The sequence below is a fragment of the Tachypleus tridentatus genome, chromosome 10, assembly GCF_004210375.1.
Source record: "Tachypleus tridentatus isolate NWPU-2018 chromosome 10, ASM421037v1, whole genome shotgun sequence".
Taxonomy (NCBI): Eukaryota; Metazoa; Arthropoda; class Merostomata; order Xiphosura; family Limulidae; genus Tachypleus; species Tachypleus tridentatus.
Genome location: NC_134834.1, coordinates 145,007,016 through 145,025,081, shown reverse-complemented (window position 1 = coordinate 145,025,081; position 18,066 = coordinate 145,007,016). Strand labels below are relative to the sequence as shown.

Genomic DNA, 18,066 nt, shown 5'->3' with positions numbered 1-18,066 from the left:
AGGCAAGGTTTTTGTTGCCAACGCATACCTGTGCAGAACACAGTGCGTTACAAGATGTGTGGTGCATCGGCTTTTACCAGCGCACCAAAACCAGAGTTTCGTCCCAGCATGACTGGAACTCCGTCCGAACAAACTGGAAAACCATATCCCACGAAAGATCGTTGTCTCTCAAGAAGTCATCCACAAGTTTCTTCACGTCGGGTGCCTTAGTTGTTGTTGTAAGAGGTTTACAAAATAAAATAATCTTCTTTTATCTCGTCGTTCTTCACATAGCGCACGAATACAACAAGCTGGCTTAGATTGGAAACGTCGGTGGTCTCGTCGAGTTGAAGGCTGAAGTTTGCTGGGCTTCAAATCAGATCTGCAACTACTTGAGCCAAGATGTCATCGCTCATGTCATTTATTCTGCTGCTGATGGTGTCATTTGAAAGAGGATAACTTATTTTCAGCAGGTTTCCCAGCATGATATTTGCCATCTTCAACAGAGCTGGTTTTCCGAGTACTTCATCAATGGTGTGTGGTTTGCCCTGCTTTGCGATGAAGTACGCAACTTCGTACCATGCTGTGAGGATCGGTTTGTCGATGGGTACAAAGCCAAGAACAGGCAAAGTAGCCTTTTCATCGAACCTGGCTCTCTTTACCTTGAATTCAACAAGCGTTATGTTCTTGTATTTCCCATCTCCATGCAGCTTTAGGGAAGTGTTCTCTTCGTTTTGCCGCTGCTAGACTAGAATTGCTCAACTTGGCATTGTAAATCATGCATTGAGGACGCTGACTCCCATCATGTTCCGTTATACACGTGAATCCATATTGTACGTATTCTTGTGACCATTTTCTGTTTTTGCTCGACATAGTTAGTATGAAGGGATTGAAAGATTAGGGAAAAAAATCACAAATGGCGCACGATTACTACAGTCACAAGTCGACTGCTAAGCGCACGAAATTCCCTGCAGCACAGATATTAAGACCAAGTGATGTGACGTGACAGCCGCAGCCAATGATGGTTAAGTGGAACATGACGTCACGAATCATACGAGTGGGGTGAACGGAACGGACACGCACAGTGTGTGTGTCTTGACCTCTGCCGAACCCCTGGGGTTCGATTGAACCCAGGTTAAGAACCACTGCTCTAGTCTTAATTAGGGACGGCTAACGCAGATAGCACTCGTGTAGCTTTGCGCGAAATTCAAAACAAACCAAACCAATCAATTCTACAAAATTTGTTAAAAACACACCCTCAATGTTTTAATAACATATTTATTATTTATGATTATTTAAAACGTTGGATGAAATCTTTTTCATACAAAAATGTTTTTTTTCTTTATATAAATACCAAAGGGGATGACACTGAAAAATGCTCTCATAAATTGTATTTCATGAAATTCTTTATTTACCTGGAGAGAGCATGACGTATATGATATTTATGGAAATTCATGCCCAATCTTAAAGTTTGACTTACGCTAACATGACGTTAGATAATTAGCATACTCTATGGAATAGTTTTGTGTTAGATTTTATTTTCAAATGAACCTACCAGAATTGTTCGCTAAAACTGTAAATAGAGTTCGGTTCAAACGAAAACTTTTTGTTTTCATTATATGTGCACTAAAACGCTTCGAACAAAATTCTATTTGAAAGAGGACTTTTTGTTTATATTATATGTTAGACTTGTAACCTATCAGAATTTCTCACTGAAACACTTCGAATAGAGCTCGATTCGAATGAGGGTTTTGTTTTTGTATTATTTGTTACACTTTGTTGAAGTGACTGCTTATTTACTTTGTAACGTGTAGTATGTTTAACGTGCACGCGTGGAAGGAGAGAGTGCCATAATTACACGGTACAGTGGATTGATAATTTAATCAATATAATATAAGGTGGTAAAGAGGAAAGTCGTAAGGCTTGTGGCGTTGCAGCTATTTATGTAATTCACTTGGTTTGGCAGATTTTGTGAGCATTGATTGTAAGTAGAATTACACACATATGGCGCCATCATGCACCTTATCTCATCGTCAGTTTGGTGTTAGGCTTTTAGCCAACACAAGTAATTACAACATGGAACCAACACCACCAAAAAGAGTGTTGACATGTTTAAACTTGCACGCACGTGTTAGGCTATCGTAAAGAATTTTTATTTTTAACATTTGGTGTGCTGTTATACGTACACATAAGATCTTTGTTCCGTTCCAGTCGGCGTGATTCCTGCCAGAATTCATTGAAACGTATTCGCAATAAATTCTACACAATGAAGAGACTTGTTCGTTAATTGTCGTTTTATTTCATTCGTATGATCGAACGACTGGTTACAAAGATATTTCGGAAAATATTATTTAATTACATTCACTCGGATTTCTTTGTGTTCTTATATTTTGCAGTGGTTTTAGAAGCTAGTTTGAATTCAATAGTTCTAATAACGTTTAGACTCACTTTAAAGAATTAGCTTTAGTTCCTTCTTCCAATTTAGCTGTCTTTAATTTTTCTAATCTTATTCTTATGATAGTCATTGTGATACATATTTAAAACGAACTGATTAAAGTGACATCGTCTCAGGTATGTACATTATACTAAATTACCACAGCAGTGTTAACTTGATGCAGCAACAATGAAGGTGAATATTCTTATTTTGTGGTGAGAAAAAATTTCAAACTTCCATGGCAGTGATTTAGAGGGGGACATATATGCACCCTTGATCGTGCTCTAGAGGGAGATGTGTGTGTGGTTTTGCTGTAGAGTGGATATATATATGTATATGTGCTCAGGACTGTTCACATGTGTGCTTATGGCTGACCTGTAGAAGGAGAAGCCCCCCGCTAGTACACCGATATGTCTACGGATTTACAACGCTAAAATCAGGAGTTCGATTCCACTAGGTGGGCTCAGCAGAGAACCCGATGTGGCTTTGCTGTAAGAAAACACACACACACGTAGAAGGTTTGTTTGTTTTGGAATTTCGCACAAAGCTACTAGAGGGCTATCTGTGTTGGCCGTCCCTAACTTAGCAGTGTAAGACTAGAGGGAAGGCAGCTAGTCATCACCACCCACCGCCAACTCTTGGGCTACTCTTTTACCAACGAATAGTGGGATTGACCGTAACATTATAACGCTCCCACGGCTGAAAGGGCGAGCATGTTTGGTACGACCGGGATTCGAACCCGCGACCCTCGAGTTTCGAGTCGAACGCTTTAACACACCTGGCCATGCCGGGCCATTATTATAACTCCCCTACGGCTGAAAGGGCGAACATGTTTGGTGCGACCGGGATCTGAACCCAAAAAGGTGAGCATGTTTGTGTGACGGGGATGCGAACCCGCGGCCTTCAGATCACAAGTCGCACGCCTTGACCCACCTGGCCATGCCGAGTTCCACGTAGAAGGAGATAATATGTATGCTCATGGTAAATGCTTTAGAGGAAGATATATATATATATATTTGTGCCCATGGTTGTACTCGAGAGAGAAATACCCATTGCAGTAATATAGTCAATACTGCTTTATGTTAAAATGTATACATTCGTTCAAATTAGTTTGCAATACACACATTGTGAGCATTACACTGGCACGCCTGAATAGTCATAATTACGTCATTCAATCTGACATTCTCCCAGTGAAGCGGTAAGTTTGGAGACTTAAACGATAATATTCAGCGTTGCGCTAAAACAGAAACAACTTGAACTAGTCGAACCTACAAGTATATAAAGTAGTGTACATACCTAAATGCTATGATTGTAAACATAATTGTTTTATTGCACCTTCTAAAATTTTATAACGTGTATTTAATTCAATAAATGCTTGACACCTGTCGAAACAAAACCAGTTTGTAGATATTATATTACAGAAGCCGTAACGACAACTTGTGAGACTTAGTATTAAAAAAAAAATTATATTCTGTAATAATCACACAAAATCACTATTTGGGTCGATAATTAAGAACACCCAGGCGAAGAAACAAAACAATTTACTGAAAATTTGTAGGACAAAGCAATTTTTAGCATGTTTTTATCAAAGAAGATCTAGAACTAAGTCGACAAGAAAAAAAAATACAGGCCTCAAAAATCAGTTGTTTCTCTGTTTAGAATAGCTAAAATAGCGTTTTACGTTCAGTGTATTTTCCTGATTAAGTGTCTTATTTGCATCATTAACCGCCAGCCACGTTGTTTCACCAGACTTCACGTACTCTATGTCTTAAAAAATTGTATTTTATCTGACACCAGAAATTATGTACAATAATCACCACTGTCTATATTTCGTTTCACACTAAAGGTCATGCGTACTAATTATTACAGTTTTTATTCTGTTTCATTTAGAACTCACCCGTATTAATTAGTACAGGTTGTAGTTTGTTTCATCGAGAAGTCACGTGCAGTAATTACTAAAGGTTATATTTTGTTTCACAAAAAATGATACTCGTGTCATAGAAGTGCTTTATGACGCATGTATTCAGGTATTAAAAGAACGAATTATATCAGTATGGGATCTAAATGGTCAATTCATTTTATTAGTAACCTATTATATATTCATAAAATGAATTGACCATTTATTTAAAGCAATGCTCTACTTTTTATTACCTCCGCCGCCGATGGTTATTTTTTCACCCCTGTGTTTGTAGATCTCTAGAAACGGTTGAATGGATGAGGACGAAAATTGACGTACACTTGATCCAACTTAGAAGTAATTAGTTTTAAGAGGGTCAAGGTCACGAAAATCCAAAAATTCATTGTTTGTTAATATGGAGACCGATTTTTCACACTATTTGTTCTTTATAACTCGGTCAAAAATGATTGGATTTTGAAAAAAATTGATGTAGAATATTTTGAATATTATTCCTTACTGTCTTCCCAATAAAGATCATTGTCCGTTGACAACAACGAATATACGGGCATATTATCTTTTTTTGGTTTTTTATAGGGCTGATTATGAATGAAGCTGCTTGGCGGAGGTATGTACTCCACTGAGTGTTCCTCCAGTTAACAATTAATTAATTTCTTTTAATAATTTACCATTTCAACTCTTTTCTTAATTTATCTCTCTTAATTAGTTACCCAACGTTCCAGTAATACCGATTGAGAACATTATTATTTTTATGATTTCAATGTTAAAACTTTCTTACTTTATAAGATACACAGATCTCTTTCGAATTTTACTTTTCGCTCTTCTAGCATTGTTGCATCTTCTGATTTATTTAAAGGGTTGAAGTTTTCCCAATCAGAACAGTTGTTCTTGTTTCAAATAATACTTTTTTCCTCTAAGTACTTTTTCTTCGTTCACTTAAAATTAAATTTATTTGATAATGGATTGTACATTCTGAAAAATAGTTACGTATTTTCTATAACTGATATAATTATACGTTTCTTTACGTTTATCATTAAACGTTTGTTATTCTTCGCAGTAAAAACCTTTTGATTTTCAGTCGATGAAGAGTGTACTTGTAACTTAAAGGAGAATGAACTATTATTTTCACAAACAATGAATAGGCCAAACATGGCCAGGTGGCGAGGGTGCTCTAATCCCCGTCACACCCACATGCTCGCCCTTTCAGCCGTAGGAGCGTTATTGTGTTAGATCAATTCCACTATTCGTTGGTAAAGAGTAACCGAAGAGCTGGCGGTTGGTGGTGGTGACTAGCTGCTTTCATTCTAATTTTACAATGTGAATTAGGGGTGACTAGCGTAGATAGCCCTCCTGTAGCTTTGTGCGAAATTCTAAACAAACAAACAGACAATAAATAAGTGTTTGATGTGAAGGGAAACGCTATTAAATTTTTTTGGCAATTGGTTTTGTAATTTTCAAGATATGGCTAAATTAATTTTTTGCCATTGAAACGCGACGAATTTCCACACTGGAAGCCGGCAAGTCCATGACGTCGCTAAGCCTAGTTTGATTTTATATGCAATTACTTCGAAGACCTGATTTCCCGTTCTATGGTCAAGTAACTGCTACTGAAGTGAAAAATGAAGTTACGGTAAATATATCTGGTATACTTTTAAGCCAGAATATTCAAGGAAGGAACAAATAGCATGTATTTAAACAAAGAACGAATTCAAAGTGTAGTCACAGAATTGAACAATTGGACGATGTGGGCAGATGGAGACTGTTGAAGAAAACGCATGTTACACAGAATCTGACCCACCCGGCTCTGGCATGGCCTGATAATTAGAGGCGCTTTACTCACAAACTGCGAGTCGCAGGTTCAAATCCCCATCATGAACATGTTCGCCTTTTCAGGAAACGTTATAATGTGAAGGTCAATCCCACTATTCTTTGGTAAAAGGTAACCCAACATCAAAGTTGGCGTTGGGTGGTGATGACTAGCTGCTTTCCCTCTAGTTTTACACTGCTAAATTAGGGACGGATAGCACAGACAGATTTCGTGTAGCTTTGTGCGAAATTAAAAAAAAACAAAACCATCCAAACTGATGTAATGACATTAAACTTGGAAAATAAAAACTTCATTACAAAACATCCCGATTTCAAAAGCATTCTATTCTTTGGTTGCCCATATACAGGGTAATTCGCATCTGCCGTTAGTGTTGTTTTTTTTATAAATTATTGGCTGGTACTGTGGCATGGTGATTACAAATAATTTATTACGTAAAGAGCTATTGTATACGACAGAAACTTTCTTGAGGAACGTCATGTAACCCTTTTTAGTAAAATCCAATAAAAAAAACAATTCAGTTTTTCTTCCGTGTATCGATTTACTCAATGTCGATAGATCTTGCCTAATTGCCCATGAACCGGATAAGAGTTAATGGCATCACGGCTTAATCTGTTATAATAGTTCCTGAACCTGATAAGAGTTAATGACGTCACGGATTAATATGTTATAATAGTTCTTGGACGGAATAAGAATTAATTACGTCACGGATTCGTCTGTTATAATAATTCCTGAACCGGATGAAAGATCATGACGTCACTTATTAATTTGTTACAATTGTCTCTGAACCGGATAAAAGTTAATGATGTAACTGATTAATTTGTTATAATTGTCGCTGAATCGGATAAAAGTTAATGATGTAACTGATTCATCTGTTATTACTTAATGGGTAAAGAGAGAATGCAACAAGGCAGCACCTATGCACGTGTTGACTTTGTTGTTGACCCTTTAAGTCTTATGATACAACAGGATCTGGTTTCTTTAAGAAACTATACATAATATTACGTTGGGTAACGTTTTCAATATAACAGTTATGATACGTGACATACAATCCAGAAAATGCTCGACGATGTCCTGGAAGATTCTTCCCATTTAGTCCTTAATATTATGCGCAATTCGTGAAGCAAGATGAGCAGAAGATCATGATGATGGGCGCGTCTCTCAAGTTCATCTCACAGGTGCTCAGTTGGGTTAATCAGGCATTTTCCAAGATCAGAACATTCTCAGGAAGTCTCCACCATGTTTCTCAAAATATGAAAACATAATCTGGCTACTGTGGGTTGTAACATTGTCGTCTTGAAGGTAGTTGTTTTCATTGTTTAATACATTTAATGAGAAATAATCTTCCTTTTAGAGGGGCCACAGGAACCATAATATGTTTGTAAAACATGTCACAAAGTATGACTTCACCACTAAAGACCTAGACATCTTGGACCACACAAGAGGGTACGAATTATTTGAGGCTTTTTTTTTTTAACAAATCTTTCTTCTACCGCCTCTACCAAAAAAGGGTAAAGTTTGATTCGTCATTGAGTTTCTGTCATTGAGTATTTTATTTGGAGAAGATTTAAAACGTATAAACTTATTTCTGAAGTTTCCGATTTTCCTGTTTATGTAATTGATAATGTGAGGTTATAACCATGTACAAAGTCAGCTGCGATGATGTATGACAGGTCAGCTTTTGACATTATGATTTTTAGAACTGCAGAATTTTTATATCTTATACTGATCGTATAGCTTAACTAGGCAGTATGCCAACTGTTTTTTAGGTCACCGAAAGTCTCAGGTTCAAACCTGTACAAAGAACCAAGCATATTGATCAAACCAATAACTCTGAAACGAGAATGTTTCAAGATGAAAGTTTGGGAGTTAAACAAATTATGATAGCCATATAGTGGTTAAATAAAATTGAAATTTGAATTTCGCGCAAAGCAAAACGAGGGCTATCTGCACTAGCTGTTCCTAATTTAGCAGTGTAAGACTAGAGGGAAGGCAGCTAGTCATCACCACCCACAGCCAACGCTCGGACTACTCTTTTACCAACGAATAGATAGGAAGGGTAGGATAAAAATTTAAACTATTTTAAACATCAACAGAAGTATAGGGCTCGGCATGGCCAGGCGGTTAGGGTGTTTGACCCGTAATCTGAGAGTCATACCTCGCTCTTTAAATCCCACTATTCGATGGTAAGAGAGTAGCCCAAGAGTTAGTGGTTGGTAGGGATGACTAGCTGCCTTCCCTCTAGTCTTACACAGCTAAATTAGAGGCGGCTAGCGCAGATAGCCGTCGTGTAGCTTTACACAAAAGTGAAAAATAAACAAACAATAGAACTACATTATACGATAGTAAGTTGATTTCTAATAACTTAACATTATCAAGATACAAAACAAAAAAACGAGTTATTTAACAAGACGTATAAATAATAAAAACATTTGTAAAGAACAAAGAAACTGATTGAAAGATGGCCATACGGTATCTATATTAATTAACTTCTAATAATTCAGTTTATAGTGTTGAAGGAAGTTATTCTTTGATAACACGTGTAGTAGTAGGTGACAAAAAGATGTATTGAAATTTATCATTTGGAGCATTTTTAGTGGCTATTTTAGCACTTTGTTACACTTTGGATTGATTATGAGTACCACTTAATTGGAACCATTGCATTACTTCTGTTTTAATAAAGTACAAAATTATTCACACACACACTAAAGAAATAAGGAGCACTCATCGGTAAGGTAGCTAGCTACGTATAAAATATTACTTAGAATTGTTGTTTTTGTTATTCGAAATTCCCCCTCGGTGGGCTGAGCAGATAGCCCGATGTGGCTTTGCTACAAGAAAAACACAAACACACACACGTTATTCCAAACATACTCAGTGGGCTATGTACATCCTATCCACTTGGAGACTACTTATGACTAGTAGGACATTTAACCTGTACTCTGCAGTTGTTTGTTATGTGAAAGTTCGTTCAGCTATTCGTTGTGTTTCATTTGTAGTACAAGTATTGTAGTGACCACTGTCGTGTTTGATTTGTAGTACAAGTATTATAATGACCGCTGTCGTGTTTCATTTGTAGTGTATTTTAGTGTTCATTGTTGTGTTTCATTTGTAGTGTAAGTATTTTAGTGTTCATTGTTGTGTTTCATTTGTGGTGTAATTATTTTAGTGTCCATTGTTATGTTTCACTTGTAGTGCAAGTATTTTAATGGCCATTGTTGTTTTGCGTTTGTATTAAAAGTATTATAGTGACCAGTACTGTGTTTCATTTGTATTGCAGGTATTGTAGTGGCCATAATATTAATGCACTGATGTTTGTTTCGTACACTAGATTATTATATAAGGTAATTTTTGTACTGACGAATGTAGTTACACATGTACGCATGCGCAGTAATTACAATGGCTAATGTTCGTGTTAGAAATTTGTTATTGCTTTTTCATGTAAAAGCTATAATTTCAACTTATAGTATCGTTGTAGGAATTGCTCTTAATTTTTTTGACACATACGTATGCTGTTTAATTCTAGTTAATGTAATAACAGCCGGGAACCTAAAAGATAGCTACAAGTGGGCAGTATTGCATGATTTACTTTGACAAGAACTAGTGGTTCCTACGTGGGGATAGGAGGCGATTAAAAATCCCACAGTGTTTATTGTTAGGAAACGTGATCTGGACTCCAAAGTACAACTCCAGTACAGGATGTTTGCATAAAATACCGATAGAGGTCATTCATGTAATATATATAGTTAGGAATGATTCATGATGACGAGGAACCCGCTTGAAATAAATAAATATATGTGGTAGAGAAGGCTGATATGAGTATTGAAAACTTGTATTTGAAAAGCACAGAACAATCAACGACGTTTCGATCTCCTTAGGTCATCATCAGGTTAAGAATGAAATTGGAAAAAGTGACCATTTATTGATCACTAATTATTTCTTAATGTTAACTACCATATAATAGGTTAACTATTAACAACGTCCTCTGCAATCTTACAGCTATCGTTACTCTGTTGTTGTTTTTTAATCTCATTGTTAACTGATGGTGACCTAAGGAGATGGAAACGTTATTTGGTTTGTGCTTTGCAAATAATTTTTCGATACCCATACCAGCAATCTCTACTGTATATATGGTCGTTTTGTTCACTATTCTATTTCTCATCCTTAATACAAAACATTAGGTTAAATGATTTTGGAAAATTATATTTTGGCTTCCTTTCAGCGTATTATTGTATTTTATGCATTATTTGTATCGTACGGATATTTCATGAACGTCACTGCGAGAGATGAAATATCCAAAACGATGTAGATTTTCTTGTCTAATTATTTGTTGTTGCTTTCTTCTAAAATGCCACCCAGTGGCTCAGCGGTATGTCTGCGGACTTACAACGCTAAAAACCGGATTTCGATACCTGTGGTGGGGAGAGCACAGATGGCCCATTGTGTAGCTTTGTGCTTAATTAAAAAACAACAACAACTTCTTCTAAAATTAAAGAAAATCAAATTTTATTAACTTTCTTGTCTGTCTTTTAGCAGTTATGGTGTGTTATAAAGATCTATTAATTAATCTAGCATAAAAACCACATCCAGTTGGTTTTCTTCCTAGCTATCTGTATCCAATAATACCAATCTCTGACAGAGATAAGTTAATATTAAAACCACATCCGACCGGTTTTCTTCCAAACTAACTGTGTTCAATAATGCTAGTCTGTGACAGAGCTCAGTTAATATCAAAACCACATCTAGCTGTCTTTTTTCTTAGCTTTCTTTATTCAATAATACCAGTCTGTGACAGAGATCCGCTAATATTAAAACCACATCAAGTTTGTTTACTTCTTAACTGTCTCTGTTTAATAATACCAGTCTGTAACAGAGATCCACTAATTTTAAAACCACATCCAGTTGGTTTTCTTCCTAGCTATCTGTATCCAATAGTACCAGTCTGTGACAGAGATAAGTTAATATTAAAACCTGTCCAACCGGTTTTCTTTCAAACTAACTGTGTTCAGTAATACTAGTCTGTGACAGAGCTCAGCTAATATTAAAACCACATCTAGCTGGTTTTCTTCTTAGTTATCTCTATTCAATAATACTAGTCTGTGACAGAGATCCGCTAATATTAAAACCACATCCAGTTTGTTTACTTCTTAACTGTATCTGTTTAATAATACCAGTCTGTAACAGAGATCCACTAATTTCAAAACCACATCCAGTTGGTTTTTTTTTCTAGCTATCTGTGTTCAATAATAACACTCTGTGATAGATATCAGCTAATATTAAAACCACATCCAGTTTGTTTTCTTCCAAGCTATCTGTGTTCAATAATGTCAGTCTGTGACAAAGATCCGCTAATACTAAAACCTCGTCTAACTGGTATTCAGTAATAAAAGTGTATCATAGACATGAGCTTGCCTGTAAGATATTTTATTAAACACCCAGAAGAAAAACTTCTTAAAGTTGATCAACTTATGGGTCAATTTTTCTTTTTTTTTGTTTTCTTAAACCATTGATTAATTTTAGATTATAGCAATAGTTTAATTATGTTTATTTAGAAGTGCATTTTATATCCCACGAAACGTTTGTCATTGACATTGTAGAAAAATAATATTCCATCTTTGTTGATTATCAAAATATTATGGCCCACCAGTGGGACAGCGGTAAGTCTAGAGACTTGCAATGCTTAATCCGCGTTCGATTAACCTGATGAACAGTGGTAAACCTACAGATTTGCAATGCTAAAATCTTATGTTCGATTTTCTGCGACGAACACAGCAGATAGCGAAATGAGGCTTCTCTCTAAAATAAGTAAAAACAACAGTAAAAATATTATAACCATTATATGAGTAAAGTGCTTTCTACTCATGCAGAACAAATTTCTGTTTTCGTGTATTAATTATTTGTGATAATTATAAAATATAGAGTTTGTTTTTATAACATTTTCATTAAGTACAGATTATTGCAAAATAAATCATACAGTGGAACCTTACACTGGATGTTTGGAACATGGTGGTAAAATATTATTTTATAAACAAATATTTTGGTACAAAATATATATTAATTATTGTTTTACGTGACATTGTATCGTATTTGTAAATGTTTTGTTATCTTTTATATTGACCTGAGGTTTCTACATAATATTAAAATGTTCAGCGAACACTAAATATACGACTGTAAATTGTGTAAGTGAGATATAATCTAATATGTCATTAATGTAATTTTCATTAACAGTATTGGTTAGAATGTTTTATATATTTATTTTTCATTATTCAACTTTTATTAGAGATATTCGTATTGTTAGATTAATATGCAGATTTAGGACCAGCATTAACCTTCTAAGCAGGACGAACCTCGTAATATATTATTGGGTTTATGATCGATAATATTGTTAACAGTTTGGGTACCCAACTGATGAAATAACACATTATAACTTTGATAATTAAGAGAAATATATTTAATTAACTATACTCATTATCAGATGAATTTTGATTATAAATTGATGGTTTGCGATCGGAAGTTTATTAGTAACTACATTAATTTTCAAAACTGCGTTTTATGGGAAAACATCATTATTTATTTTTATTTTCAGAACTAGAATTGTAAGCAGTAAGCCATAATCATATATTTAAAAAAAAACCTTTCGGACTTTTACATTTTAGCATAGTAATAACAGTCAAAATAAGATCCTTAGTAAAGCTGCACTTGCTAACTTTATCGTATTTTAATTCCTCATAAGGTTTTGTTTATAATTTAAACTTAGTAAACTGTTCATTTCTCTTAGGGCTCAAAAAATGTTTGATAAAACAAACACGTTAACTACACGTTTTTCTTATTTCTCTTAACTAACACATGCACTAGATGGCAGCACATTATCAGTGTATTAACGTAAAGTTGTTTTTGACTATCATTCGTTTTTCTCACATTTATTGAGCACCCGACATAGTGTTGTTGCTTATTGTTACACGCACATGCGCGAGCGAAAGCATACGTATATATATTTATATATACAAGCACAATAAATCTTTGAATGAATTTTATATCAATGTATGACTAAAATACTTTATGGTTTCTCAGTATATATACTAATCTGGTGATTGCTTTTGAACGTTATTAACAATAGCGTACAACTAATTTGGTTTGTATGCTCCCATTCCTTCGATAAGAAGCGTGGAGGATATTGGTTTATCTTTTTCTGTCCCTCACTATCTTATGGACAGGATATTTCAACAGGTGGTGCATGGATGTTGACAGTTTGTACAAAGGTCTAGACCTGTTTGTCTTTTCTTGATCGTAGGTCAATGGTTAATCAAATTGAAGGGAATAAGATGCAATTTATAATATTGATGTAACATAGATGTTTCGTAAAGACAATTTGACGTTGTTAAAGTTTATCTTCAGATATAATTAAGGATACGATTAATTCAATCCATCAATTAAAACAAGAATCCCAATATAAGAACTTAAATAAAACCGTGTTCAAGGAAAGTAGAATATAACAAGCCAAAAAGAATAAAAAATGTCTCATTTATTTGCTAAGTTTTGGACAGTTATACAGATAATCGTAAATGAATTATAGTAATTGTTTTCTTATGTTCCTTCATGCCTCAGTTGTTCAGTGGTAAGTCTGAAATCTTATAACACTAACACCCGGGTTTCGAAACTTGTGATGGACACTGTACAGATAGGCTATTGTGTAGCTTTACGCTTACCAGCAAACAAACAAAAATATTTTCTGTCATTATATATACGAGTAAGGATCAAATAAATCCAATACAGGGTTCTGACCGCTTACCTGCGTTAGGAAATTTCCCAAGATGTCTGATTTGGTTAGTCTTAACTAAATGTAATCTAGTTTGAATTTACATAACTTCGAGAGAAATCAGTGCTAGTTGACAGAACTAACCTGAAACACGTGGTATGTTCCCAACCCGATTGTGCAGACTGAAACGATTCGTTGCTGGGTCTTTTTTAAAACCCCTTTTTTATATTTATAGCTAAACAGCTCTATCAGTGCCATATTTATTTGTGAATACATAATAAAAAAGTACAAAAAGAAAGACACAGGGGTTAATATTTTATTACTTATATGGAACATGAAACTGGTTAGACATTGGGAATTTTGAGGGGGATTCCCTTTCTTCATGGTGGGGCAAAATTCCAAACTCGCATGGCATTACTGCTCGGTGGGAACATATAAGTGCCTATAGCAGTTGAAGAGCTATCAATACTAGAATTAAACGGCCTTATAATACCAAAATGTTGTTTTTATTTAACTAAACACTCAACTTGTACTGCTTTGGTTTGTGTTTTAGTAAACGCTCTTGAATAAGCTGTAAAGCGAAACGTTGTGTGTTTAGTTAGAGAAAAACACGTTGATGGTATAAGGTCGTTTATTTCTAGTATTAATATGTGTTCCATTCACCAATATACACTACGGAAATTAAATAATGAGTTACAGAGTTAAATTTTCCTCTAGTCTACCTCTTGTAAATTAGCAGTCGTGTAGCTTTGAGCGAAATTCAACAAAACAAAGAAACATAATAATAATAATAGTAAGTTACTTTATAACCCAGAAGGATTTAGTATAAATGTCATTCAATCATTTTAGGTTTGCGCAAACTTTTCATGAAGTGTGTAACCGAAACACAGTTTGAAAAATATTTACTTGAAAATTCTCCTATTAATTAATTTCTTGTCTTCTGTGGGCCTTCAAAAAGTAGGTGGTTAACTAGCTTTAATAAATAAAACGCAAAACAATTCTGTAGACTTGGAGAAAGTTTCACGTTTGTTTTTTGCTTTCCATCTTTCTTTGATGTGCACTTGTTTAAAAGTAATAGAAAGATTCTGCCCTATTCGTCGCTTGTATCCGAGTTTGACGAAGCCGTTGATTCTGTAAGACACCGCTAGGTGGTGTAATTTAGCATATATACTAAGTGATTTGTATTCAGCCTACTCATACATATGTAAAATGTCGTCTCGCCACTTTGGTATCTATCTTCATGTGTGTCTGCTTCAACACGTGCTCACTTGTTGCACGTGAACTGGAAACTGTCTGTGATGAAGGAATAAAGTAGTTTCTGTTGTAAGTCTGACAGTGTGACTGCTTACTATTTCTTCTGACTTTCGGTCAATAATAGGCTTAATCATTTGGCAGTACTGTTGTTTATTTGTTGACCAAGAATTACGCTATTTTGTAGAAAGATACAAGTCAACGATGTTGTTAAAGCAATACTCAGTTCGCTTGCGGTGATATACAGTTTTGCAGTGTTTTAATACTACTAATTGTCGTGGTGTGTGGATAGTGGTACCTGAAACAATTAGCACGAGCACTTTGTATAATTAAGTCTTGAGGTTGTTATGAGTACTTTTGTAACATGCATTTATTTGACAGTATTGGTTTTTTTCTGGATCTTGACATTCTTATGCAGTGATGAGTTCCTGTGATATGAACTTTGCACTGTTAGGACACTGTCTCCGCGTCGTGAAATAGTGCAGTATATTACTTCATCGCTCGACTATATCTGCGATACAGATATTAGAAATGCAGTGACTTGTATGTTTTTATACGTTAGATTCGTGAAGCATTAATACCAAGATAATTTTGTACACAATCTCTTTCCTACGTTTTCTCAACGTAAGCTAACTTAGCATTCTTAAAAATGACAGAAAAAGAAATGAGACTGGGGCCTCGGCTGAAGAAAAAGCCTTTTCTGCCTCCGAAGCCAATCCAACAGCAGACTGAGGTGTGTGTGTTTGTGTGAGGATTTTGTGTAGTTTAACGTGTACTTTTGAAATTTGAAATAATTAATTCATGTTCAAGAACAAAATAGATGTTACAAAATAGAAATTCTCGTGTAGCTTCAAAGTAGTAAAATATATGCTTGTTGTTTATACAGTTATGTCCGCACCTTAAAGAAACATTTGTTATGATTTATTTTATGTTTCTCTCTACAAGTCTCTTTGATGATTTATTAGCACAATTCATAACAGATTCGAATATCGGTGATGAGCCTGCTTTAGGCAAACAATGTATAACAGGAATAGCGCACCTAGCTGCCTCTACTAAAGGCAAGCAAGTGTAAATGAATTGCAAATTTGTAGTACATTTTATTATAGATATCAGTTTAGGTATACTGTTGGAATTAGATAATTCTCATTGTAGATATCAGTTTAGGTACATTGTTGGAATTAGATAATTCTTATTGTAGATATCAGTTTAGGTATATTGTTGGAATTAGATAATCCTCATGGTAGATATCAGTTTAGGTATATTGTTGGAATTAGATAATTCTCATTGTAGATATCAGTAAAGGTATACTGTTGGAATTGGGTAATATTCATTGTAGATATCAGTAAAGGTATACTGTTGGAATTAGATAACCTTGATTGTAGATATAAGTTAAAGTATATTGTATGAATTAGATTATCTTCATTGTAGTAGATATCACTTAAGGTATATTCTTGAAATTAGATAATCTCTTATTGAATGGAGATAACCTAATTTACATATTATTATTTGGAACGTAATCTGTACAGAGCACGGTGTAATTTTTATTTACAATTCAAATATAATGGATAAACAACAAACAATACGTGATGAAGATGAACTGAGAAACAATCAATATTATATTATGTAAAAGTTGAATCAGATTTTATTAAACGTGTAATTAATATGCAGAAATTATCTTCTCAACCAGTCTGTAAACTTTGTTTTTGTAAGGTATATGACAAGTTACACGATAGAGATAATTCATAGTAAAAATAAGTCTTTCAGAAAATCGAATTTTTCCTCATTCCACCTTACTCTTTATTAATAAACTGAAACAGGTAGCAGTAAAAGTAACACAAAATTGCGATCTGTACTAGCTTGTCTCGTGTACAAAATATTAAGATTCAGTTTATAAGATAAGGAATAGTTTGTTCATATTTTGTCAACTTAGTTGGTATTGTTAGTGCGCGTACTTCCCATGGACACTCGGTGGACACGTGGCATAACTTTGGTTATCGGGAATGGTGTATCATGAACATTTGTACGTATTGTTATTGTTAAGAATTAAAGTTTCGAATATTTGATCTGGAAGCAATGTTCAGAGAACTAATGTTATCCTACATTTGATTGATCTGGTTGAGTTTAGCTTTGCTACTTCGATGCACATCTAAAATAAATTAATCAAGAAGCTTGTATTGTGTGTGTTGGAAACTTGTTAAGCTCAAACTGCACTCACGTCTAGGTGGTTCAAACTACATCAACTTTATTTAGGCTGAACTTTAAACCACGCGAGTGCTATGCAGATACGTATTTAAACTATACTGGCGTTATTAAGGTTGAAGTTTAAACTACAATGGCGTTATGTAGGTGCGAGTTTAAGCCATATTAGCTTGATATGGTTTCAAGTTTAAACCATCATGGAGTTATCTAGGTTCAAACCATACTGACGTTATCTAGATGCAATTTTAAACTACATTGGCGTTAACTAGGTGCGAGTTTAAACTGCGCTGGCGTTATCTGTATGCGTTACCTAGTTGAGGGTTGAAACCATAATAATTTACTTGTTTGCAGGTTTACGTCGCACAAGTGCTATTTAGATGTGAGTTTAAACCCCACCAGCATAAAAACCTGAAGAATGTTTTATGAGTTTTTAAAAGTACTTATTTTCATCGTTTATCACAAATAATATTCGTACTTTTAAAAGCTTTTCAACGGGTGAAATATATCTGTAAGGCATATTGATAAAAGAAAAAATACTGAAGTTTCTTATGCAGTATCGTACGTCCGTTTCAATTTTTGAAGTTTTTAATGTTCATTTCTCACGTTTCTTTTATGAATTTCGATAGTATGAGCCCACGAAATGTACAATGGTGTGGGTTGTATGCGTGCAATATGATGCACTACAAACTATTTTTTGTAATCGAAAT

The 18,066-nt window shown here is 34.7% G+C and overlaps 1 protein-coding gene across 5 annotated transcripts in view; it reads left to right on the top strand.

Annotated features, from left to right (window-relative positions):
• LOC143230528 (uncharacterized) overlaps nt 1-18,066 on the top strand; it is a 286,917-nt gene that overhangs the window by 16,064 nt on the left and 252,787 nt on the right. The window contains exon 1 of one of the 5 annotated variants that reach the window (XM_076464252.1): nt 15,104-15,893. The exons of the other annotated variants lie outside the window; for them this stretch is intronic. Within the exon in view, the coding sequence (XP_076320367.1) occupies nt 15,810-15,893 (84 nt within the window). The 5' untranslated portion in view covers nt 15,104-15,809. Of the gene's footprint in view, nt 1-15,103; nt 15,894-18,066 lie in introns of those variants that run through there. 5 annotated transcript variants of the gene reach the window in all.